Source organism: Salvelinus namaycush, chromosome 14, assembly GCF_016432855.1.
Source record: "Salvelinus namaycush isolate Seneca chromosome 14, SaNama_1.0, whole genome shotgun sequence".
Taxonomy (NCBI): domain Eukaryota; kingdom Metazoa; phylum Chordata; class Actinopteri; order Salmoniformes; family Salmonidae; genus Salvelinus; species Salvelinus namaycush.
Window position 1 is genome coordinate 13,839,913 of NC_052320.1, and position 26,218 is coordinate 13,866,130.

The following is a 26,218-nucleotide window of genomic DNA, read 5'->3' on the forward strand; positions in this document are numbered from 1 at the left end:
TGATAAATAAAATGCATTTCCCATCACCCCCTTTTATTGCCTAGAACGTATTTGCCTGTCAGAGAGATCTGACTGCACAGATCTCCAATCATATGAACATGATGAAAGCATGGTCAAAACACTGGCCAATTGCCTGTCGAGTCAATTCATGTACTTAATAGATCTGTGGAACTGTAAACCCAACCCAAAAAAACATGCCCTGGAATCCAGAAGCTGAAATCAAAAGTCGCCAACCACTACGCTGTTATATCTATTGAAAGTATGCTGTCTCTTTTGAAAACGAGTCGAATTGACATTCGGGGAACGTTACGGCGGTCATGCATAAGAATTACCGATACTTTTTCGGAAGTTTCTGCAGTGTGCAACAAGACACTTGACAAGCGACGTCCATGTATCACCCCTAAACGACTTTGCTCAGGAAAGCGCTACAATGTCCCTCCGAGCGCCGAATTTGTAGCGAGGGTCTCTGGAATTGCTACAATGGGCAAGTTACCTTACCAAGAGACCGCAGATGGACTTGATGCAGCATTTGTTGGTGTTCCGATCGATACTGGTACTTCCAACCGACCTGGGACAAGGTAGCCTACTTCTGCACTGCCTGATCTATGCAAATACTGTACTGTACAATACTGTACTCGTACGAGCATAGCAGGCTGTACTAATTTATTTGAAATCCATTATCACATTTGCAGTAGATGTGCATTTTTACCTTTTATTTTCTATAACAAATTGAGAGTCATATTTGTAAATTGTAGTATAATGTACACATTTAATTTATGAATTAATCTAGTGATTGTACAGTTGAGAGCATGTGTCAAACTAATTCTGCTTGTTACAACCAATGTTATTTAAAAGTAGGACAATGCATGGTCCTTTACAGATTTGGCCCCCGTCAGATCAGAGCAGAGTCGGCCATGTTGAGGGCCTACAACAGTGGCACCCGCGCAGCCCCCTATGAGTCTCTGATGGTGGCTGATATTGGGGACGTCAACGTCAACCTGTACGACCTAAAGGACACCTGCAGACGAATCCGGGAGGCCTACCGTACAATCCTGGCCACGGGCTGTATCCCCCTTACTATGGGTGAGGAGGAGCACCCATTTCTACGCTATGCAATCTGAGATGTGAGGAAAGGAATTTTGGACATTATAGCAAATGCCTACTAACTACATTTCAGCAGTGATCGATATTCCTTTCAGATGTGCCTCAAAACAACACCTGCTTCTTCTTTCTCTTCGTCACACATTTGAATGATTCATCTTTGCCCTGCTTATGAACCATCCTGACAATTATAGTACAAAGGTTACTGTTACAAAGTTTTGGCATGACACACTAACGTTAAGGTGTATGTTTAACTGGATAGGCTACATTTTATTCTGTCTTTTAACAGGTGGTGATCACACCATAGCATACCCTATTCTCCAAGCAGTTGTTGAGAAGTAAGTAGTGTATCAGTAGCCCTACATTTGGAAAATGCCAGAATAACTAGAATACTTTGAGGGCCAGTTTCCTGCACAGATTAAAGGACAGGTTTGCAAATATTTTTTAAATGTAGATGGCATGTTATAGAAGTGTTCACTTTTTTTTGCGATTTCACTTGGTTCTGAGAAACTTACCCCACCATGGATAGACTTCCTCATGCTCGTTCTGCAGTATCGGTGTGCGAGCATGCAAGTGTTTTCTTGTCCCCCATTGTGCTGATAGAAAGTACGTCCATGCTCGCACACAAAAAAGTATCGTTCAAGTCCAACATCATGGAATGTAAATTGGCAGAAGTTCGCAATGACACAATTTGTACAACATTTAAAGACCTGCATCAGTATACTGAGAGCATTTCAGTTTCTAAAAGGACCTATGTGGGTGTTTCTGGAGCCTTTGCTCATGTTTCATCACTGCCCCGATACTGCGGAATTAGCCTGAGGAAGTCTATCGCCGGTCGGGTCATTTTCTCAAAACCAAGTGAACTGGCAAAAAAAGTGTCTGGACACTTCAATAACATGCCATTTAAACATAACATTTTTTGATTTGGTTAAAAAAACGAACTTTCAATGGAGAATCTCTGTTCAGCTCAATTTTTGGTACAGGACTGGGCTGAATCAATCTTTGTGAAACAGTACATTTGTATCCCGTGTTTGTCAGACACGGCCCGGTGGGTCTTATCCATGTGGATGCTCATGCCGACACAAGTGATGTGGTCCTGGGGGAGAAGATTGGCCACGGGACACCCTTCAGGCGCTGTGTGGAGGAGGGCCTGCTAGACTGCAAGAGGGTCGTCCAGATAGGCCTGCGGGGTACAGGTTACTCACCTGATGCCTATGAGTGGAGCCGAGCACAGGTACTCACATCACTGTGCGTAGAGGTTGTCCTCACCTAGGGCGACACAAACATTCACAAAAGTAAAAAATAGGTCAAATAATAAACATTATATATGATTAAAATATCTCTCTATGGCCCCGATTCCGACCTGAGTTAACTGCAGGTAAATGGAACGTTATTCCCTTTTTATGCACTTTGTTCTCTCTGTGTATTCTGCCCTTGAATTGAAGGCGTGGCGGAGGTGTGTCTACAGATACGCTGTATTCTGATCTTGACTTAATTCCCTAATAATTCCACTACCAGTTCCAAGTGGAAAAAGCAATCTACTTAATTTTTCCCCCGATAGATAGACACTTCTCCATGCACTTTAATTTACAATTTCATAAGAGCCATTGATAAGTGCTAGGTAAATAAGTAATCTGTTTGGATAAGGGAATTGCAAATATAAATGACACTTGTTTTAGATATATTTTACCTTATAATCACTGGAGACAAATGTGAAACCAGTCATATGGCAGCAAACTGAGCATATCAACTTTCCCACAGTAAAGTTTATGAAATGCTGTGCCATTTTGCAGAATTTTAATTGTACAGCCTTTTAACTTGCAGGTATGTGCACTCTCACATGTCTTAATTATAGGCTACCCCATTTCCTATTTATATCATTTTAAATACCCCTATCAGTAGGCCTAATATCTCATATTCAACTGCGAAGTTCCCTTCAGTTAGTATATCCTACATTATCATTCCATTTAATTACATAGTTTTGTTTACCTTCATGTGTTTCCTCTGTAAACACCACGTTGCTGAGGATTATAGAGTACCACAGTAATAGTCATAATACCCATAAAACCTAGTGGTCAAACAGGGAAATGGTTCCAATTGTTTTTCCACATGTGATTTTAGAAACACTTAAAATAAGGGCTGTGTTTCGGGTAGGCTTACCCTAGCATGACATTTTGATAACTGTCTAAAACTCTCTAGGACAAGGTGACTTCTATCAATATATTCAGCTGTATTTACCACCCCAAAATGAAACGCTAATTAGCTGCTATTGTGGCTATTATAAAACACTTTAAATGCCATGATGATCTGGACAAGACTGTTCAATCGAGTCAAAGGTAAGGATCTCTAATGTAAGCTAAATTTAGTAATTAATAAATTGGCAACATTTCTTTAAATGGACAATTCTGTGAACTGTCTTGTGCAAGTTTTAAATTGACACAATACCTGTTAGCAAAGGTGTCGTGCAGGAGCTTGCAGGGATTTGTAGTCTTGCATGACATCTACTTTGATGCTAATTAGCATTTTCGAATCTGAGAGTAAATAGAGCTGAATATATTGATAAAAAAGTCCCTTTATCCTAGAGAGATTTACATTGTTATCAAAATCTCACACCAGGTTAAGCCTACACGAAATACAGCCCTTATTTTAAGTGTTTCTAAAATCCCCTATGGAAATGGTGGAAAAACTATTGGAACCATTTCCCTGTTTAACCACTAGGTTCTATGGATATTATGACACCTCCACTGTGGGGCTCTATTAGTAACAGTTGATAATATAAAAAATGAAAGACATATAGGCTAATTAAATCGTTATGGAGCGGAGCGCAGACCGAGCCCTAACAGTTTGAACCTGATACATGGTGCAATACTTGGCTGTGTCATCACACAGTTCTATTGTTGTGCATGCAATAGACGAGGGTATAGCCTGCTATTGTACACTATTCTCCCTATTATAAATGTATATACACTAATCTTCCAACATTACCATGGGTTAAAGAACTGAATGTGGCAATTTTCAGAATGAATCAAACCACTGTATTTTTGATTCATCAATATATTTAATGCGCAATATATTAAATGATTCAAACATACATTCCTAACCCAAAAATTTGCCTAAATAATCTATAAGATCAGAGTATTTTTTAAATCTACCAGTTGGTGTTGAAACGGAGATGAATATTTATTTATTTAGATGTCTTGCTTTCATTGATCCCTATTTTCTGAACCCGTTCTCTCAATGTGTTCTAGTCTGTTGACAAAATTCAAATGAAAGGTGCACCGTATTTAAAGGGATGGCTTAAGATAAATGTACTGAAAACCCTATTGAATGAAAACCACAAGAAAATTTGTTCGCCAGCAATTGGGAGGGTTTTCAGCAGTTGAATTACATTTATTCAGCGCTCGCAAGGGAACCACGCCTGCAAAGCCTGTTATGCACCTAAGTCTGAATACCAACTACAGAAAAGTGTGTAGGAAAGGCATAAATGTGTGTATGTGTTCTCTCTCGGTGTGTGTATGTTCTCTCTCTCTCTCTGTATGTTCTCTCTCTCTCTCGGTGTGTGTATGTTCTCTCTCTCTCGGTGTGTATGTGTTCTCTCTCTCTCTGTATGTTCTCTCTCTCTCGGTGTGTGTATGTTCTCTCTCTCTCTCTCTGTATGTTCTCTCTCTCTCTCGGTGTGTGTATGTTCTCTCTCTCTCTCTGTATGTTCTCTCTCTCTCTCGGTGTGTGTATGTTCTCTCTCTCTCGGTGTGTATGTGTTCTCTCTCTCTGTATGTTCTCTCTCTCTCTCTCTCTGTATGTTCTCTCTCTCTCTCGGTGTGTGTATGTTCTCTCTCTCTCTCTGTATGTTCTCTCTCTCTCTCGGTGTGTGTATGTTCTCTCTCTCTCGGTGTGTATGTGTTCTCTCTCTCTCTGTATGTTCTCTCTCTCGGTGTGTGTATGTTCTCTCTCTCTCTCTGTATGTTCTCTCTCTCTCTCGGTGTGTGTATGTTCTCTCTCTCGGTGTGTGTGTGTATGTTGTCTCTCTCTCGGTGTGTATGTGTTCTCTCTCTCGGTGTGTGTATGTTCTCTCTCTCTCTCGGTGTGTATGTGTTCTCTCTCTCGGTGTGTGTATGTTCTCTCTCTCTCTCGGTGTGTATGTTCTCTCTCTCTCTCTGTGTGTGTATGTTCTCTCTCTCTCGGTGTGTGTGTGTGTGTGTGCTCTGTAGGGATTCCGTGTGGTTCAGGTGGAGGAGTGTTGGTTCAAGTCCCTGGCTCCTCTCATGGCTGCGGTTAGGACTCAGATGGGGAAGGGTCCAGTTTACCTCAGCTTTGATATCGATGCTTTAGACCCAGCCTTCGCCCCTGGAACAGGCACACCAGAGATTGCAGGCCTCACATCCATACAAGTAAGGAAATACCTGACTTTGTTTTAGTGGTTTTACAGACATTTGGTAGAATATTTAGTTGTTACTGTGTTATAATACAGATTTGAGATGGAGGCAGCTGCTGACACAGAGGGTGGTGTTATGTTTTCCTTTTTGTGTGTGTGTGTGAAACCCAGGGACTAGAAATCATCCGGGGCTGCCATGGCCTAAACCTGGTGGGGTGTGATTTAGTGGAGGTGTCTCCACCCTATGACACCACAGGTACTGTACTTATCATGACTCTGTGTCACATTGAATAATCTGTTTTACTTTGAGTAAAATTTCAAACACAAAAAAAATTGTTTTTGCAGGCAATACAGCACTGACTGCCGCCAACTTGCTCTTTGAAATGATGTGTGTCCTTCCAAAGACAAAATATTATGACTAATTATGTGATGAGGATATGCACATACTTAATCGAAAGAATAGCACTTTTACTGAACGGATTCAATATGTAATCAAAGTTAATCACCGGTGTGACCATATCACACCAAACAAGGACTGGTAAAGCAGAAAAATAGAATGTCTCTGTAACATATGAACATAAAGCATTTATTACACACAGCAAGAGGATATGCACTGTAGCAGAACCTTTGAGACATCTGCAAATCAGATACATTTATTTAGTCAACATTGTACCAGGGTTATTAGTATAGTGATTTTGTAACATGTTTTATAATCAAATAAAACAACAGTATTGATGAATGATGTGACCATGTTATTATAAAATGCATGTAAAAAGTAATTTTATATATTATAGTATGATGTTAATATATGTACAGATAACATGGTAGAAGGTAAACTATGTACAGATAACATGGTAGAATATGTAGATAACATGGTAGAATGTGTAGATAACATGGTAGAATATGTAGATAACATGGTAGAATATGTAGATAACATGGTAGAATATGTAGATAACATGGTAGAAGGTAGAATATGTACAGCATTTACATTTCCCAAATATAACTACATTATTGTCATGACGACAATATCAGAGTTTAATGCTTATAAATTGGGTTAAGCACAGTTAAGTTGTTTTTTAATTTGCATTTGCTCTGCCCTGATCTATTCCAAAATATATGTCACATGAAATGTTGTCCAACATACACTATATCATTGCTACATACACTTTAGTCTTTTAGCAGACGCCCTTATCCAGAGCGACTTACAGTAGTGATTGCATACATTTTTCGTAGTGGTCCCCAGTGGGAATCGAACCCACAACCCTGGCGTTGCAAGCACCATGCTTTACCAACTGAGCCCACTGAGCCCACTGAAGCCACTGGCTATGTGATGTAAAAAATCGAATAAAAAGTAAAATAGACTAATGTAAAAAGCTTGCAATTGGTCATGTAACAAAAAGCACAATAATAATGTTGTGTAGGTTTTTCAATAATAGCCTATGTCGACATGAAGAAGGATAAACATGAAATATTAGCTGCCAGGGGAAATGGAAGGCATTGTAGTTCCATTATATATTGCACAATAATAAGCCTTAAGTTCAGGAAACGATCAAAATGGTGAACAAAATAGATCTAGTAGAGACATGCATCTCTATTCACAGAACTGACCAATCACCATTGAGACAGTGAAGCTAATATCAGAGCACAGTCTGATAGATTACATACATGAATAGCATGGATGATGGTTTTAAAAAGGCAGGAGTCTACTTATGACCACAGTGATTAAGTTAGCTCATCTAGAGGTTGTAACAGCAGCAGATATTATAACTAAGTCACTACTATGACAGCATGCAGAGGAAGGGATCCCAAAAGGAAAGTGATCTAGGAATTGTTCAACGGTTGTTGCTTTTAGATCCACTATATTCTGTACCCTCCCTCTATCGATCCTACTTTAAAGTACTTCTGTAAGAAATACATATCTGAAGTGCAAAACAGACAGCTGTAGCTAACTCCAGCAGAACATGAGATGGCAGATGAATGTAGTCCAGTTGTCTCAATGAGTCAAGCCAACCTCACTATTGAAAGTAATTTCTTCAAACTATGTCCCAGTGCATGCACTCAAAACATACATTAGCCTCCCCCCTGAATACATTGCCATGAGGACACCTTGGAATCTTGGCTTTTAGACACAGATAGCTTTGGTATGTGTCCATTTAGGCCTGAATCCTGACTTTGCATGTAATTCATTTCAAACCTCACAAAAGATTTGCCGGCAAGTCAGGATGTTCGGTAGGAGTCCTGTTATCTTCCCCCCTATTTGGGGGCGGTGATCTTCTCCAGGCCAGGCCAGGCAGGGATGTAGTACCTGGGAAGGGTTCCCTCCATCAGCCTCTCCATCCACAGCCCCAGGCGGTCCAGTTTGTGGTGGATCTGCAGTGTGGCAGTGGAGCGGGACCTGGGCATAGACCTGCGTGGTGGGTGGTCCTCTCTGGACCCAGACCTTCTCCCTCCCCCAGTGGCGCCCCCGGGTCCTTCCTCCCCAGTGTAGACAGGCCTGAAGAGGCAGAGGTACTTCTTATGGCCGTTGAGTGCCAGGATGTAGCCCGTGTAGTCTATCTTGTGGCGGGCGCCATCGTCCTCGTCAGTGTCTATCTGCATGGCATCCTGGGCGAACTCCAGCAGCGTCTCCATCCATGCACTGTGCTTGTCCACGTTCAAGAAGGAAAAGTGGAGCGTCAGGCTCCTAGGGGCAAAAAGAAAGGATATGATATGTTGGTTATAAATATGTTACTGCTGGATTCTGTCACCCCCCCAAAGAGGCAGATTTCCATAACACTCACATATGAATACTCATGTTATAAGTACAATGCTATGTATCACTATATACACCATTACAAAGAGGGTAGTTTGGGTCCTGGATGCTGATTGGCTGAAACAGCATTTCAGCCATGTGTCTATCAGACAATATACCGTGTATGGCCCCAAAATACTTGTTTACTGTTCTATTTATGTTAGTAAACTGTTTATAATAGCAATAAGGCACCTCAGGGATTTGTGGCATATGGCCCATAAACCACGGTTAAGGGCTGTATCCAGGCACTCCGCTTCGTGTCGTGCTTAAAAACACCCCTAAATGGTGCTGCATGGTCAATCCGACGTCTGCAGTGGCCATACAGTATTTACTGCAATACTGCCTCTGCAGAAGTCAGGATATTCATACTTCTTGCGCTTCGCAGAGCTATTGTGAAGGAAGTTGTCAAGGAAGTGAGTTTGTGTTTATACAGGACCTCCCGCCCACACCTACTGTCAACCAATCATGTCAATGCGGAGCTATACGGTGCCCTCCAAACACCAGACCATGTGGGATCATGCGCTCACCCAGTGAAAGAGTAGACCTCTTTGGCAAACTTGCTGAGCAGGACGTTCTTGGAGGCGTCAGTGAGCACCAGCACCACGTTCATATGGCCTGGTCTCAGCTTCACCAGGTTACTGGTGTACGTGATGTCTGTCAGCTCCGTCACCTCCACAAAGTTCTTCTTCGGTGGGCGACTATAAATTACAAAAACATGATAAGCATAGAACCACTTAATTGTATTTTTGCATTGACATCACTGAAAAGATAACTACAATCCCTAAAATATGTCAGAGCTAAAAATATATATATATATATATTTCAGTCACTGCTTGAATCTTTTCACTGAAGCTTAAAATGTCTTGCCTTGAGGTGCTGCTGCTACCCGGTGATCCATTTTCTGCCTTAGCTCCGTCTTTTGCCTTCGGTTTGGATTTGCCGTCTTCACTAGAGTCACTGAAATCACACAAAGCAGAAAGATAAGTCTGAACAAGCAGTTTCCCCCAAGGTAATACGTTTGAGTCGCAGAATCACTGGTTCTACATTTTACCTGAAAGCCTGAACCACCACAGTTCCAAACAGGATGAATAAGGCAGAGAATATCAACGACAGGAGGGGCATCATCTCACGCCTGCAGAAACATAGTACAGATAGATCTAAATACAAGGTGGCTAGTGACAAACTGTGTTAACACTAATCTTGATTATAACACTCATAAGCAGTTCTGACTAAAACAGCAAGCAAACAACTGAAGAACTATCATTATTTGAAAGATCTGTTGAATTGGCATGGGCCATTTTATTATGTCCACATCTCCATATGTTGTTACCTAACATCGAGAATAAGAGTTAACTTACCAATTATTGTGAAGAATATCATCAATGATTTCAGTGAGGTAATCATAAGCTGTATAGATCCATCGAATGAGAAACATCTGGAATTTACAACAACATATTTACTGCCTAGTCATTAACTGATGAACAACACACTTACATGATTGTACTGCATTACCCATCATAAAAATGAAAAAAACATCGCCGGTTTAGAATCCTACAAAAGAACATTCCAACAAGAATCTTATTTCTGGACACCGTACTAATTACCACATCATTATCCTTGCTCTTCAGAGATGATAAAGTAGGGCAGCCTTGTTCTTTTACATACAGTACTTTTCAGTAGTGAGGAACTCAACCCACAGAGGCAAACTCATTGTTGAGCTCCGGCAGCATTGCGTCTTGGTTGAGGATGGAGGGGTCTTTCTGTAGCCTCTGCAGCTCATCCAAGAGACGTTGTTTATTCTTATCGGTTCCATTCCAACCGCCCGCCACCTCCTTGTACAGGACCTTACCTGCCGCGTTACGACGCTCCAGGATGAACACCTGCGGAGCGAGCACATGCAGGCACATAAACACACTTCCACATGAGCTTATAGTATTGGGGAAAGGTGATTTTACATTTTTATAAAGTATAATAGAGAGAGGTGTGTGCGTGTATGTGGCTCATTATACAGACACTTCTACCAGAAGCGCTCAAAAAATCCAAGGAGAGCACATTAACAAAGTTCATGTTCAATATGGCATAAACGTACCTGTGGTGGCTGTGTACTGTCCTTGGTCTTCAGCAGAGTATCACACAGTGGTTGTTGCAGTCTTTGGTAGACATAGGCAAATCTCACCACCTCCTGAGTGTTGGTGTAGGCAAATGAGAGGAAGGCCTGGTTTCCTATGGTATAGGACTCCTCATCACCAGTGATCAGCAGGACACAGTACCTGAAAGGCAGATGTTTTGGGACATTAGTGTTTGTTCTGCAGCACTAAAACCTTTAGAGTGTGCTGCATTTTCTACAGTGCCGCATGACACGTAAATGTGTATACCTCAATTATAGAAGTAAAATAATCAATCATGTCACCTGGCTGTGCAGAAATTGTATGTTCACAAATGAATTGTAAGTTCACAAAAGGCATCAGTATCTTACTTTCTGCGTCGGTGGAACTGCTTCACAGGACAAAGCTCATCAAACAGTTTCTGGTTCACCAGTCGAGGGACGAGGAGAAACTTGTTGTTCAATATGAATTCATCAATGACTTGTTTTTTCATTCCTTTAGCCTAGAAGAGGAGAACAACAACATGGAGATATTAATAAAATGCCTTGTATCTAATCGGCTAAATTAACAATTGTCACCTCAACAAAAACAGCATCTCTAAATATAATCAATAAACATCAGTAATACAGATACTACTCGGGTATTCAAATGCTATTTAACTATTCAATTAAACTGTCTGGTGGAAAAGTAGTCAAATCTAGTTAACTGTCTAGTAACTACCTGTATAATGTCTGCAGGCTTGTCTATACTCTCCTTAAAGACCAGCATGGTGGGGGCGTAGGTGTTAATGTTGAACTGTTTCAGTAGGTTGGCAGTATCTGAGAGACCCTGGTCCACGTACCCAAACTGAACATAATCCTTATAGGCGAACGCAGTCAGCTACGGAAGATGAGAAAAAAACCTGTAAGCAAGTATTAGAAAGCAGTTGTCGATGACCTATGTTCCAGGAGGAAGTCAATAAGTGATAGTCAGACCAGCTCTCTCAGAGGTAGTTTAAACTGATGCCAGACTGACTAGTCTAGACAATGGATTACCTTGTACAAGAGTGGGACTACAGGCACTTGGTCAAACAGAAGCACGTGCGGCTTGTTCTGCTCATGCCAGCTGTTCAGGAATTGAAGGTCATTCCTGTCTGTAACCTGAAACATACACACACAAAAAAAGATTTGTGAATTTGCGAAATCATGTTGTTTGTTGCTGCTGTTGTTATTTACCTTCTCAACCAGTCTCTGAGGGAGCAGGTCCTCCACAAACTGCCTCAGGTGCTCCTTCACCACAGCGTAGTGGAAGAAGGTCACTTTCCCGTTGATGACACCGAGTATGGACGGGGTGCGGTGAGCACCGAGGTGATTGGCCAGACGTCTCTCATAACCAACGTCCACCACACCAATCCCCACACCTAACACATAATCAGCCATACAAAGACTCACTATGGTTATTGTACCTACTTTAGTTGAATGCACTGAATGTATGTTGCTCTGGATAATAGTGTCTGCTAAAGTCGTTGAGTAACTTTAATTTGTGTCATTTCCTACCCAAGGCCTCCAGCTCCAGCACAACCTCTTTCCAGACTGGCTCAATGTGGATACAGCTGAAGCACCAGTCGGAGGTGATTTTGATCAGGTACGGTCTTTTGAAGCTGTCAGGCACCACGTCATTCACATACTGGTTGAAGTGCAGAGCGTACTTGCTATCAGCAAACTCCTGGCTGCCCTTGTTGCTGAAGGGGAAGTGGAAGAAGGACTCGTCGAAGTAGAATTGGTCGTGACCATGACCGTAGTGACCATGACCATACGGCTGGGTGTCATCAGTCTGTCCATACCGGTCATATTTGGCCCTTTTCTCCTCGTTGGATAAGATCTTAAAGAGTTTGGGTAGAAAGCACATGGATATTGTTACCAGAAGGTGGAGCATTCCCTTCTGAATAATGCATTTCAAATCAAATTTCATTTGTCACATGCGCCGAATACTGTGAAATGCTTACTTACAAGCCCTTAACCAACAATGCATTTTTAAGAAAATTAAGAAAAGATTTAAGAAAAGATTTACTAAATAAACTAATGTAAAAAGAAAGTAACAATAGGCTGCTGAAGTTTTGATGCTGGTGAAAATTTGATACACTCTTACCTCATAAGATTTGGTAATCTTGATGAACATATCTTCAGCGCCTTCATTTTTGTTTTTATCAGGATGCCTTACAGAAATAATGGAAGGACAATGCATCAATGGGCCATTCATTTTTGTCAACAGTCAATAGTCTAGTGCTAAATATATCCACTGAGTTCTGACACCCAGAACAAAAAGAGTAAGTCATGTTCTTACCATTCCCTAGCTAGGCGCTTGTACACTTTCTTGATTTCAGTTTGGCTTGCACTTTTGGTCACTCCAAGAATATTGTATGGGTCTACTTCATTGGCTGTCTCCACTAAGCCAACCAGAAGAAGCAGACAGACAACCACTATACCAGGAAATGTCAAACACATCCTTGTTCTTCTTGCCATGTTCTCTGTCGGGAAAGCAACAACAGTCAGGGTAAACACATATGTCTGACGGGATGTGTAGGTAAATGAATCTGCATTGGTAAAGGAAAGATTTGAAACATATACAGATCCAACTAGATAACCGTCTAAACACAGCCGTTAGTAGGCAATACCATTATAATTGCCACATGTAAGTTACAAAACAGAACAAATGCATTAAATTGCCATTGACTTGAATTCACCACCTTGCCTTGCAATCAATTTAGAATAGATGGATAGCTAACCTAGCTACTTAGCTATCCAGATTAGCTTGTTGAACACCATGCACGCACCTCAAGAATCTGTCTGGATCAACTGTTCTTCTGCCACATTCCTCAACATTGTCACTGTTTATCTGCGAAAGGAAAGCATGGACAATGTGTAATTTGTAGCATCATCTGAGCTCTCTAATGTTATCTCTCTCCTTAAATGATAACCTGCTGGGACTGCATCCAGTGAGTGCGAATGGGGGACCAGAGACACCAAAGGCATTGTGGGAGTTACAGTCTTTTACAATCCACCAATCACGAGGAAGTGTGATGTAAACAAGGAAGTCGTTGAAAAATTAAAGGAGAGTAGAGAGAAGAGTGGGGAGTGATCACACGGAGCTGGTAAAAAAAACATATTTATCACCACTGCTTGTCATTATAGTTTGTGTATTCTATTTATTTCCATTTAAGACAACTGTATAAGCATTTTTTGGTATTTTAAAACTCAGGACTTCCGCGTAGCTCTCTGTGGTCGACATCGTTTCAATAACATGTAACTTAACGCTTTACCTAGCTAGGGGTGTATTCATTAGTCGTACTCCGTTCCAAAACGTTTTGTCTGTTACAAAACGTTGGCAACGGAAACCGTTTATCGTTTACTCTAGGAACCAAACCAGCGTGACTTTTATAATGAGTTGAATTGAGAAATAACTGCTCAACATTGTTCAAATTATGTGTTTTTGGTCCCACCAATGTGTCCAAAACACCATTTTTTGATGGTTATAGCAAGGCAGGTACATTTTCACAGTTTTTCATGAGCCAGTTCAAATCCTGGGTCTGACTTGGGAACAATAGTTGGAATGTGAGTTGGCACCCGCAGTATCGACATCCTATATCCCAGCTGCTCCATGGGCCCCACGCCCTCTGCTCTGACCTCTCCACTCCAAACTGTGTATGTATGTGTGTCTTTTGAAGGGGTTGGGATAAAGCGGAAGTTGAATTTCCGTTCAATTGGACAATAAAGTAATCTTCTTCTCTGCCTGTTTGCTGTTTGTATTGATCATTGATATTTTGTAGTACTGGGACTGTCTTTGTAAATACATATGTTTTAAGAACACTTATTGTAAACTGATTTGGTAATTTCTCTTTTCCGCCACAGAGTCATTGTAGATCTCCTGTTCCATGCTTCATAAAGCCTAAGCCTACAGAATGGAGGAAAGACACAAAAGGATTCTCCAACGCAATAGGGTCAATCTCGTGAGAGACCTGAACCCGTCACATATGTATCATGGACTTCTGTCAAAAGGAATCTTTACTCAAGACATGATTGACGAGATAAAGGTAGTGTGTGATGGTATACTTCTTGACTATTATTGTCTGTTTTGAAAGAATCCCGATTCATGATAAACATCATCATGATTAGGCTATTCTCATCCCATGTTGGTGTGAGACTATGAACAGGTTACCTGAATTATTACCATGTATCATATGCCACTGTTTCAGTTCTCAAAAGCACATACCTTGTTCCTCTATTTCAGAGCTCAGGGATCAGACAAGACCAGGCCAGGCAGTTGGTTCGAGACCTGGAGTCCCGCGGGAGTCTGGCGTTCCCAGCTTTAATAGAGTGTCTTCATGAGACAGGGCAGCATAGTTTAGCAGAGCTCCTACTGGATGGAGAACCACAGAACCAGCCTCTACCTCAGCCTGTCCATGTCCGGCCAGTCGTTAGGCCTTTACCAGTTTGTGAGTAGGCATGTGTAGTCATTCATTACAATATAGGCCCATCCTGCTGAAATTCTCATATTTGCTCTGGACTGCTCTATTTTGACAGAGTCACCTATGGACACTGTCAAGCCTGTTCAAGTGGTAACCCCTGTCTATCCAACTCAATCAGTGAAGCCTTTGCCCACCACACCCATTCCATGTACAGTGGCAAGAAAAAGTATGTGAACCCTTTAGAAATACCCGGATATCTGCATAAATTGGTCATAAAATTTGATCTGATCTTCATCTAGGTCACAACAATAGACAAGCACAGTCTGCTTAAACTAATAACACAAACAATTATACATTTTCATGTCTTTATTGAACACACCGTGTAAACATTCACAGTGCAGGGTGGGAAAAGTATGTGAACCCTTGAATTTAATAACTGGTTGACCCTCCTTTGGCAGCAATAACCTCAACCAAACGTTTTCTGTAGTTGCGGGTCAGACGTGCACAATGGTCAGGAGGAATTTTGGACCATTCCTCTTTACAAAACTGTTTCAGTTCAGCAATATTCTTGGGATGTCTGGTGTGAACTGCTCTCTTGAGGTCATGCCACAGCATCTCAATCGGGTTGAGGTCAGGACTCTGACTGGGCCACTCCAGAAGGTGTATTTTCTTCTGTTGAAGCCATTCTGTTTTTGATTTACTTCTGTGTTTTGGGTTGTTGTCCTGTTTCATCACTCAACTTCTGTTGAGCTTCAATTGGCGGATAGATAGCCTAACATTCTCCTGCAAAATGTCTTGATAGACTTGGGAATTCAATTTTCCGTCGATGATAGCAAGTTGTCCAGGCCCTGAGGCAGCAAAGCAGCCCCAAACCATGATGCTCCCTCCACCATACTTTTCAGGTGGGATGATGTTTTGATGTTGTTGTGCTGTGCCTTTTTTTCTCCACACATAGTATTGTGTGTTCCTTCCAAACAACTCAACTGTAGTTTCATCTGTCCACAGAATAATTTGCCAATAGCGCTGTGGAACATCCAGGTGCACTTTTGCAAACTTCAGATGTGCAGCAATGTTTTTTATGGACAGCAGTGTCTTCTTCCGTGGAGTCCTCCCATGAACACCATTCTTGTTTAGTGTTTTATGTATCGAAGACTCATCAACAGAGATGTTAGCATGTTCCAGAGATTTCTGTAAGTCTTTAGCTGACACTCTAGGATTCTTCTTAACCTGAATGAGCATTCTGCGCTGTGCTCTTGCAGTCATCTTTGTTGGACGGCCACTCCTAGGGAGAGTAGCAACAGTGCTGAACTTTCTCCATTTATAGACAATTTGTCTTTCCGTGGACTGATGCACATCAAGGCTTTTAGAGATACTTTTGTAACCCTTCCCAACTTTATGCAAGTCAACCATTCTTAATCTTAGGTCTACTCTTTTGTTCGAGGCATGGTGCACATCAGGCTTGTAAATAGCAAACTCAAATTTTGTGGGTGTTTTTTATAGGGCAAGGCAGCTCTAACCAACATCTCCAATCTCGTCTCATTGATTGGATTACAGGTTAGCTGACTCCTGACACCAATTAGCTTTTGGAGAAGTCATTAGCCTAGGCGTTAACATACTTTTTTCAACCTACACTGTGAATGTTTAAATTATGTATTCAATATAGACAAGAAAAATACAATCATTTGTGTGTTATTAGTTTAAGCATAACTATGTTTGTCTATTGTTGTGATTTAGATGAAGATCAGATCAAATTTGATGACCAATTTATGCAGAAATCCAAGTAATTCCAAAGGGTTCACATACTTTTTCTTGCCACTGTAAGTGTTCACATCAATTTTCTGTAAGGAATTTGAGTCTGCATATTCAAGTATAAATGTGGTGATGTTTATTCTATGTTTATTCCATGCTTATTACAGCCCCTGAAAGGGAGTTTGGAAATCCCAGGGCAACAGGAAGAGTTAGACGTGACAGTATTCAGGTAAGTTATCTTGCCTTTTGGTTCTATTTACTGTAGGCTAAATGAAGCATCAGTTCCCTATTGTGGTTTTTGACAGTACTCTCTAAAGGAATTGTTGTATCTCAGTTAACTTATAATATAACACATAATATGCTAGAAACAGGGCGTTCGGAAAGTATTCAGACCCATTCCCTTTTCCCACATTTTTTTCTGTTACAGCCTTATTTAAAATGGATTAAACAAACAATTGTCCTCATCAATCTACACACAATACCCCATAATAATAAAGCGAAAACAGGTTTTAGAAATTTTGGCAAATTTATTAAAAATTAAAACAGAAATACCTTATTTATGTAAGTATTCAGACCCTTTGCTATGAGACTCGAAATTGAGCTCAGGTGCATCCTGTTTCCATTGATCATCCTTGAGATGCATCTACAACTTTATTGGAGTCCACATGTGGTAAATTCAATTGATTGGACATGATTTGGAAAGGCACACACCTGTCTATGTAAGGTCCCACAGTTGACAGTGCATGTCAGAGCAAAAACCAAGCCATGAGGTTGAAGGAATTGTCCGTAGAGCTCCGAGACAGGATTGTGTCGAGGCACAGATCTGGGGAAGGGTACCAAAACATTTCTGCAGCATTGAAGGTCCCCAAGAACACAGTGGCCTCCATCATTCTTAAATGGAAGAAATTTGGAACCACCAAGACTCTTCCTTGAGCAGGCCGCCTGACCAAACTGAGCAATCGGAGGAGAAGGGCCTTGGTCAGGGAGGTGACCAAGATCCCGATGGTCACTCTGACAGAGCTCCAGAGTTCCTCTGTGGGGATGGGAGAACCTTCCAGAAGGACAACCGTCTCTGCAGCACTCCACCAATCAGGCCTTTATGGTGGAATGGCCAGACGGAAGCCACTCCTCAGTAAAAGGCACATGACAGCCCGCTTGGAGTTTGCCAAAAGGCACCTAAAGGACTCTCAGACCATGAGAAACAAGATTATCAAGGTCTGATGAAAGCAAGATTGAACTCTTTGGCCTGAATGCCAAGCGTCACATCTGGAGGAAACCAGGCACCGCTCATCACCTGGCTAATACCATCCCTACGGTGAAGCATGTTGACTGCAGCATCATGCTGTGGGGATGTTTATCAGCAGCAGGGACTGGGAGACTAGTCAGGATCAAGGGAAAGATGAACGGCGCAAAGTACAAAGAGATCCTTGATGAAAACCTGCTCCAAAGTGCTCAGGACCTCAGACTGGGGCGAAGGTTCACCTTCCAACGGGACAACAACCCTAAGCACACAGCCAAGACAACGCAGGATTAGCTTCGGGACAAGTCTCGGAATGTCCTTGAGTGGCCCAGCCAGTACCTGGACTTGAACCCGATCGAACATCTCTGGAGAGACCTGAAAATAGCTGTGTAGCGACGCACCCCATCCAACCTGACAGAGCTTGAGAGGATCTGCTGAGAAGAATGGGAGAAACTCACCAAATACAGGTGGGCCAAGCTTGTAGCGCCATACCCAAGAAGACTCGAGGCTGTAATTGCTGCCAAAGGTACTTCAACAAAGTACTGATTAAAGTGTCTGAATACTTATTTAAATGTGATATTTCCACATACTCTGTATCTTGCCTAGTCAAGATTGCAACAAGTCTAAATTTGAGTCCAACCAGTTCCCTAATTTGATTGTTTGGATATACTGTGGAATCATTGCATGCTTTACTTTCATATTCTCTCAGAGTTATAAGATGGATGCCAACCCCTGTGGACACTGCCTGATCATAAACAATGTCGATTTTGAGCCTAAGTCGGAGCTGAGTAAGCGCACAGGGTCCAACATAGACTGTGAAAAACTGGAAAGAAGATTCAAATCTCTGAACTTTATTGTTCTTGTCAAAAGAAACCTGAAACAAAAGGTGAGGATGTCCCCAGCTACCTTCCTGTTTAGCCTACTAGTTTAGTTTATAAATATTCATGTTTAACTGGCCAAGTGATCCAATGCTTACATTAATCACTATATTTCAGCAAATAAAGCAGGAGCTTTCGGCTTTGTCCAAGAAGGATCATTCACAGTATGACTGCTGTGTGGTGATCATGTTATCACATGGGACGGAGGTAAGACTCTTTCTATCCTTTTACAATTGCATAGAAAGTGTAAGCATTTTTGTCTTTCAGGAGATTAATAATGTTATTCCATTTCATTGCATATTTTCAGGTGTGTAACAATCGCTTCCCCGGTGCAGTGCATGGAGTGGATGGGCCCAATGTCCCAGTTCAGCACATTACAAACTACCTGAACGGTCAGAACTGTCTTTCCCTACAGGGCAAGCCAAAGATCTTCTTCATCCAGGCCTGTGGGGGAGGTAAGGCAACTTCACTAGCTGTAATAGTTGCTCATGCTTAGTTATTACTTACTGCTGCTTATGCAGCATGTAACAACAATGTTATGAAGGTGTTAAAATAATAGTCTGTACACTGGGTTACATCTCCGACAGTGGAGGAAGTATTTGGGGGCTAGTGGAACTAGTCTCGCTCTGTCAGTCATCACACAGGATTCTTGTTTGAGAAACCCAGAACAGCTGGAGTCATTTGTTATAACTTGTATAATGTTCTGTACATTGTGGTCTGGCAGGTGAGAGAGACACAGGCTTTGAGGTGTCTCCTGACGAGGCGAGGCCTTGTATTGGAGGAACAGGTGACCAGACAGACGCAATGCCCATGTCCTCCAGCAGTGACTCTCTGAGCACTCAGTCTGATGAGCCAGATGCAAAGGCCACACTACCCACACCCAGCGACATACTGTTGTCCTACTCCACCTTCCCAGGTGTGTGTGTGTGGGGGGGGGGGGGGGTTGTGTATTTCTGTCAAATACAGTAAATCTTTGTGGTTATCAATCCCAGAAAGTGTTGTTAGTTTGTCTGTCGCTCTGATGGCTGTTTGTCGGTGTGACTTGTACAGGTTACGTCTCCTGGAGAGATACCCAGGCTGGCTCCTGGTATGTAGAGACACTGGATAACATCTTAGAAGAGAATGCTACCACCGATGACCTGGTCACCATGTTAATGATGGTGAGTTTGTTGTCTTTTTAAAATACTGCTGTATTTACTTTTAATTATACTAAAGTATATCCTCTAATGAAGCTTTCCATGTTGTTTGTGTTCAGGTAAACCATGCAGTTTCAGAAAACACGGCCAACAAACAGATGCCTGGTTCCTTTAACTTTCTACGCAAACTTCTCTACTTCCAAGCCCTGCCCTGCCAGAGACCAATCCTATCATGACAGCACAGAGTTTCACTCTCAGGAAATTGTCTTCGTGTGCCCTTTTAAAACAATTAGAATTTTCTCTATCAATGTTTATTTGGATATGTGATCAAAGAGTACCAAGATTGTAATTTTGTTGACATTTTTCTAATGTTCTTTCTTTTCTTGTTTTTACACTCAACATTTTTGAGAATGCAAAATCATTGTGAAAATCAAAAAAATTGCAGCGGGAAAAAACAATGGTTTACCTTGAGAAGCTCTCTGCGAAATATGAATCAGGACTGTTGATGACCTTACTATTAACCAGAAAATAAATTGTATATAATATGTCATTTCCATGTTGAGTGAATTAGTTTCAGGTGAATATTTAGTGAATGGCTGTGCTGTGATGTACTTTAGGGTAATGATGTGATGTCCTAAATTAATTGTGTAATTGTGTTCTGGTCATATTTCTACACAGTTTTTAAAATTATTTTTATTTTATTTTAAGGTTTAAAGGTTACCATTGCAACGTTTCTTTGGTGTGGTGGGGTGCCTGTGAGTCATTGTGGCTTTCAAATAAGGTAAGCAGGATTCAGGAGTTTGATAATTATAAAGTAAATTGATATGTTTCGACATGCAAAGGGAAATTCCTGAAAGAGATACTAAATTCTAAAATCCACGTCTGGGTCCCTCAATTCCCCCTTCCAAGGGTTGGAATCCATTTATATAAGAAGTGTTTCATATTTTTGGGCTGATCCTTTTGATGTATATCATAGATGTCTGACCACAGCTGTGCTCTGCAGTACAATTCCAATTGATTTGGTCCACAAGCAAGCCAGCTCCAGGGACAACTTGAAGACCAATCTGTAATGGTGAATGATTTTTATTTATATTCCAAATTACAGCATTGTGGTTTCTGAGGCCTGCAACACAAATAATCCTTTGCCATTCTTGAATCCAAGAGAAGCAGAGGAGCCAGCTCTAAACAGAGAACAGGTCACAATTTACAGATGTACAATGCTGTCATCAAGATAAAGCGTGGCTACTTTGAAGAATATAAAATACATTTGGATTTGTTAACACTTTTTGGTTACTATATGATTCCATATGTGTTATTTCATAGTTTTGATGTCTTCACTATTATTCTACAATGTGGAAAATAGTAAAACAATAAAGAAAAGCCCTTGAATGAGTAGGTGTGTCCAAACTTTTGACTGGTACTGTATGTTTGTGTTAATGTCATGGGATGTGCAATGCAACTTACTACAGATTTGGCATCTGGATTAAATAAAACTTTTGTTCCACATTACAGTGGCTAATGCATACATGCAGGTAAAGTGTAATTATACTGTAGTTATACAGTACTACGCTTCACCATACATGCCTATGTAACTACCCTGTTTAAGGCCATTTAATACACATGAAAATACAAATCTCGTTGTGTTGTTGCAGCCTAGCTTTTGAGAAGGAGTGGAAACATAGTGGAATGAGCTGCAGCTGAAATGCCAGGGTTAAACTCTTAATTATCGTTCTGCTTCTTAGAGCTTGGAGAGACTGGTTGTCCCATGGTTATTTGACATATAACCTTCCCACAACGTTCTGGGATGGTGCAGGATAGTTGCTTGGCTTTGGAACATTCTCAGCCCATTTAAGGAACTTTTTTTGGGGGGGGGGGGGGGGGGGGGTTTCATTACTTTAACAGAATGTTTCCTAAAAGTTCAAACATGGTTACATTTAGTTTAATTTTAGGTAATGTTCTAGGCAAGTTCTCCAACTTGTTTGACATTGGGAATGTTCTCAAATAGTTCAGAGAATGTTAAAAAACAACGTTCTCCTGTGGGAATTTCAATACTTCAGCATAACGTTTACACAATGTTCTATTTAAAGTAGGTCTAATGTTCTTAAATTCAAATCAAAGTTTATTTGTCACTTGCTCCAAATACAACAGGTGTAGTAGACCTTACAGTGAAATGCTTACTTACAGGCTCTAACCAATAGTGAAAAAAAGGTATTAGGTGAACAATAGGTAAGTAAAGAAATAAAACAACAGTAAAAAGACAGGCTATATATAGTAGCGAGGCTACATACAGACACCGGTTAGTCAGGCTGATTGAGGTAGTATGTATATGTAGATATGGTTGTTCAGAGAACCTTACGAAACAACGTTCCTCTGGGAATTTCAGTATTTCAGCATAATGTTTTCTGCAGGTTTCCTCATGGTTCTATTTAAATTAATGTTCTCAGAAGACTTTCCATAAAAACCACAAAAAAACATTAGTAAAGTTCAAAGACTTTCAAAGAATGTTATTGAAAAACATATACACTGAGTGTACAAAACTTTAAGAACCCCTTCCTAATACTGAGTTTCCCCCCTATTTTGTCTTGTCCATTCACCCTCTGAATGGCACACATACACAATCCGTGTCTCAATTGTCTCCAGGCTTAAAAATCCTTCTTTAACCTGTTTCCTTCCCTTCATCTACACTGACTGATGTGGATTTAACAAGTGACATCAATAAGGGGTACCCATGGTGAGAGAAAGGCAGGTTGAGGTTCCAGGATCAGAGTAGTGCAGAAGATGTTGTATGCTGAGGCAGTGAAGAGAGTAGGAGAGGAAGATGGGTCCAGGGTGAGGGATCCTAAGAGGATCCTTGTGAGTAGGCTGAGGCAGATAGAGAGTGATAGGAATAACGTACATCAGCAAGGTTGTTTTTTTGGCGTTCGTGGCCATGGTTGTCAACTGTATCGCAGGAATGGTACGTAAATCACAGAGGATAGATGTTGTGGTGGCAGCTGCAGAGAATTACTTGGGTGTGCGAGATTTTACTGCAGAAGAGTTACAAGATGTTGCTGTTTTTGTGTTTATCTGTTTGTTTACAATGTTTTGTGTTACAATTTTTAAGAAGAATGTATAGAGTTTTGTAACACATTTGAATTTGTATCCTTCTAAATATGTGTATGTAACAAAGAAAAAGGAAAAAAAGAGTATCACCATAGTGTTCCTGTTGTTGAGTTGTTGAATTGTTATTCCAGGCTTACACTAACTCATTAGAAAGGGTCTAGAAAAGTACATACTTCATGATAGTTTTGCTTATTGATTTCATAAAGAATATAGGCCTAGGTGGCGTACAATGTACAGCAAGTCTACATTGTTATGTACTGTTAAATCATAGTAATTCATCATCACAGACATGCAGTGGAGAAATGCACATCACAGATATTCAGTGGAGAAATGTCATCAAGCTTTCGATGGGCAACGAGAGCAACTAATTCGAGATCAACAACAGAGGGCGCCGATGCTCAGACTTCTCCAGCATCAAGGTAGGCCTAAACCACTGGGAGAAACATTATATTTAGGCCTTCAGGCTAAAGGTCAAAGAGTAATTTCCACATCGTGTAGTATCAACACAAAGCTCTTCCACTAAACCGCTTTTGGTTAGGATGGTGGTGAATGTGATGAATGACAAAAGCGCGCCAAATATCTTTGGTACGCACGATACGTCTCGAAGTCAAGCGCTAAAAAGTCATAAATGTGCATCTGAGTGGGTTCTACATTTAAAAAATCGAATCAAATGTTACTTGTCACATGCTTCGTAAACAACAGTTGTAGTAGACTAACAGTGAATTTATATGTGTTGGTGCGTAATTTACGCGTAATTATTCATCTCTACATTAAATCCAATTTATAATCCATTTCAATGTTCATTTAACCATGTAGCCTAACACATTTTAAAGCAATTGGGTTGTTTTAAAACTGTAAAGCAAAAGATATGCTAGGTGGGTCGGCGTCTCCTCACGGAGGAATTACGCTGCCTATCAGCAGAACTCCCTGAATTCCATTCCGCCTTTTACTCAGGGCAGTGGCTCGTGTATCGCAATAGCATCGGACTTCCAAGTGACTTGCGTTGGCATTACACGTCGAAGTTTCGGAGTGCAAGAGAAAGTGGGAGCGAAGTGATCTATCTCTTTCACGTGATTTAAAAAATATATATTTTTATTCCGTTTCTATAGAAAACGCATTAAGGAATCATTTTTATGTTGATGAAGTCCCACCGAGTGTGGGACGTAGAAAATAATTGTCCTTTATAGAGAGTGTAAAGAGGTGCACCCAACCATTACTTCAGTGGCCAGACGTGAAGGACCTTGATTTTCCTTTCCCCAGCATTTGCAGCCTGTGCTAGGTTGGTGGAAAATGGGCACGCGGATCCACTCGGTCTCTGGACTTATCGTCTCGTTGATATTTACATGTCATCTGATAAATGTAAGTGATCTTTTACATACTTTTATTTTGAACTTTAATATAAGTCTCATGAACAAGATTTTGTAGATCCTCTGGTCTAGTTTTCACACTGCTCCACGCACAACCGAAAATTATTTCATAAAGAAAATTAACTTACTACTAGGCTACTTTTCAAAACTTTATTACAGTATAATGCTATTTGTTTCTTGAGTGTTGCGGGTCAAGTGTCCCATATATAGCATAGTTGAATATGTATGATTCACCACACGCTAATTATACGTTTCATAAATATGTTCTAAAAAATGATGTGACAAACTAGAATATCGAGTGGAATAGAGCTGATCTAATTCTGTCCATAGAAACAGTCTATTCATAGTCAAGTCTCTCTTCTGTCTACATGCAAATAACTTTATCAATCTTCTGTCTGAACCACACTCATTTCACATGAAACGCTTCAGGAAAACTGGCAGCATTTGACCATTATTTGCGAAATTATGCAAAGGCTACATAAAACAATAATTGAATGGATGTGAAAGGAAACTGGTCAGAATCTAGAATTGGTTGCTTATTAGTTACTATGCATTAAAACCAACTGATTGGTAGGCTAGATTGTAACCGCTTTTTTCTAGGGGGAAATACTGGTGTCTATAACAGGTATCAGTAAACTTGTGTCAATATACTTTGATAATGCCACTTGTTCTTGTATGAATATTCATCAGCATACTTTTTTAACTTGATTCAGTTCTTGTGCTAGTGGCGTACTGTTTTCAATTCATTCAAAATGTTCTATGAATATCTCTTCAGATAGAGCTTCACATTGGATCATAAGAATAATGTATGAAATGTATAGTGTAGCCTGGCCCTGTGCTCAAGTGATGTGAATTGTAGGAGACAATAACCCCAAGCTTTAAGACAAAACTGCAAAACAAGGCTACCCGGACTACCTGCATTGACACTTTTTTGAACTATCTCTTGCACTGACTCTATGCCCAAACACAGCCCACTGGACACACCATGTAATTTCAATGTGAAAATTTGGGTAATATTTAGTTGACACATTGATCGATAAGATTTCAACCTATATTCACCCACTCAAAAAGAAAGCCAGAAGTTTCTTGAATTCCCAATGTGTTATCACTATGTTTTCAACCATCTAAAAGCACAACCAAATTCCAATGGGAATATAATGTCAGGCATTTTGTATTTATAGAACAATTTACTGTGTTATCACTGTGCTTCGTCTAATAGCACAACCAAATTACCTGGGTTGCAGTTGAGATTACATTAAAGTACAAAGTGCAGTGATCAATACTGTTCAAGTTTATGTGCAAATTATTATATCAATTGTGAAGGTCTCCACAGACCTCTGACCTTTGCATGCTATTTTGAACATGGATGATTTATATCATTACATAAGAAGAAATGTAAATTTACTGTCTGTATTGCAAAATGGATATTGAATTGTGTTTGGTTGTCAACGCAACCAATTATCAACATTTGAAGGAGATGTATCTTTTGTCCCACTGACATAGTCTGGCTTTAATTCCAGTTTGCCTACAAGTTATTTATTGATATGTTGGATTGACGTCTCCATCTCAACCAAGAATCTAATTTGTAGACAAACCAGGAATTAAAGCCAGACTAAATCAGTGGCACAGATGGAGCTATCCAAGCATAATATACATCTCCTTAAAATGTTGATAATTGTTTGCGTTGACAACCAAACACAATTCAATGTTCAGTTTGTCTACAAATTAATAATTGATATGTTGGAGTCACGTCTCCATCTCAACAAAAAATCTAAGTTCAAGAATAGGACTAAATCTAATCTAATCAAACTTTAAATGCACTTTAAATTAAGCTTGATTTGATTTAGTCCTATTCTTTAACTTAGATTTTGTTGCGATGGAGACGTGATTCTGACATATTAATGATTAACTGGAATATTACATTTGAAATTAA

General features: G+C 40.5%; 3 protein-coding genes across 5 annotated transcripts; 2 read left to right on the top strand and 1 right to left on the bottom strand.

Moving 5' to 3' along the window:
• The first annotated feature begins 170 nt into the window (after nt 1–170).
• On the top strand, nt 171–6,212 carry agmat (agmatine ureohydrolase (agmatinase)). Its single transcript, XM_039008018.1, has 7 exons — nt 171–578; nt 881–1,083; nt 1,391–1,439; nt 2,140–2,335; nt 5,310–5,489; nt 5,645–5,729; nt 5,819–6,212. Exons 1-7 carry the CDS (start codon nt 262–264, stop codon nt 5,893–5,895), a joined length of 1,107 nt encoding a protein of 368 aa, XP_038863946.1. The 5' UTR covers nt 171–261; the 3' UTR covers nt 5,896–6,212.
• Nucleotides 6,213–7,661: 1,449 nt separating this feature from the next.
• Nucleotides 7,662–13,319, bottom strand: dnajc16 (DnaJ (Hsp40) homolog, subfamily C, member 16). The gene is given in 16 exon segments (XM_039008750.1): nt 7,662–7,760; nt 7,763–8,156; nt 8,792–8,962; nt 9,132–9,221; nt 9,316–9,396; nt 9,623–9,699; nt 9,962–10,144; nt 10,354–10,534; nt 10,741–10,871; nt 11,090–11,248; nt 11,404–11,508; nt 11,584–11,768; nt 11,905–12,229; nt 12,497–12,563; nt 12,692–12,875; nt 13,182–13,319. Coding segments are annotated over 15 exon segments (2,427 nt in total). The 5' UTR covers nt 12,871–12,875; nt 13,182–13,319.
• A 128-nt stretch (nt 13,320–13,447) lies between these two features.
• On the top strand, nt 13,448–20,361 carry LOC120059174 (caspase-9-like). Of its 3 annotated transcripts, XM_039008020.1 has the most exons (11): nt 13,453–13,499; nt 13,884–14,049; nt 14,257–14,438; nt 14,636–14,840; nt 16,730–16,791; nt 18,512–18,688; nt 18,798–18,887; nt 18,988–19,135; nt 19,405–19,596; nt 19,731–19,840; nt 19,936–20,361. In XM_039008020.1, exons 3-11 carry the CDS (start codon nt 14,307–14,309, stop codon nt 20,050–20,052), a joined length of 1,233 nt encoding a protein of 410 aa, XP_038863948.1. In that variant the 5' UTR covers nt 13,453–13,499; nt 13,884–14,049; nt 14,257–14,306; the 3' UTR covers nt 20,053–20,361. The 3 variants fall into 3 exon arrangements, with proteins under 3 accessions (XP_038863949.1, XP_038863948.1, XP_038863947.1); XM_039008021.1 differs by lacking the exon at nt 13,884–14,049 and having other exon boundaries at nt 13,448–13,499; XM_039008019.1 differs by having other exon boundaries at nt 13,457–14,049.
• The last annotated feature ends 5,857 nt before the right edge of the window (nt 20,362–26,218 follow it).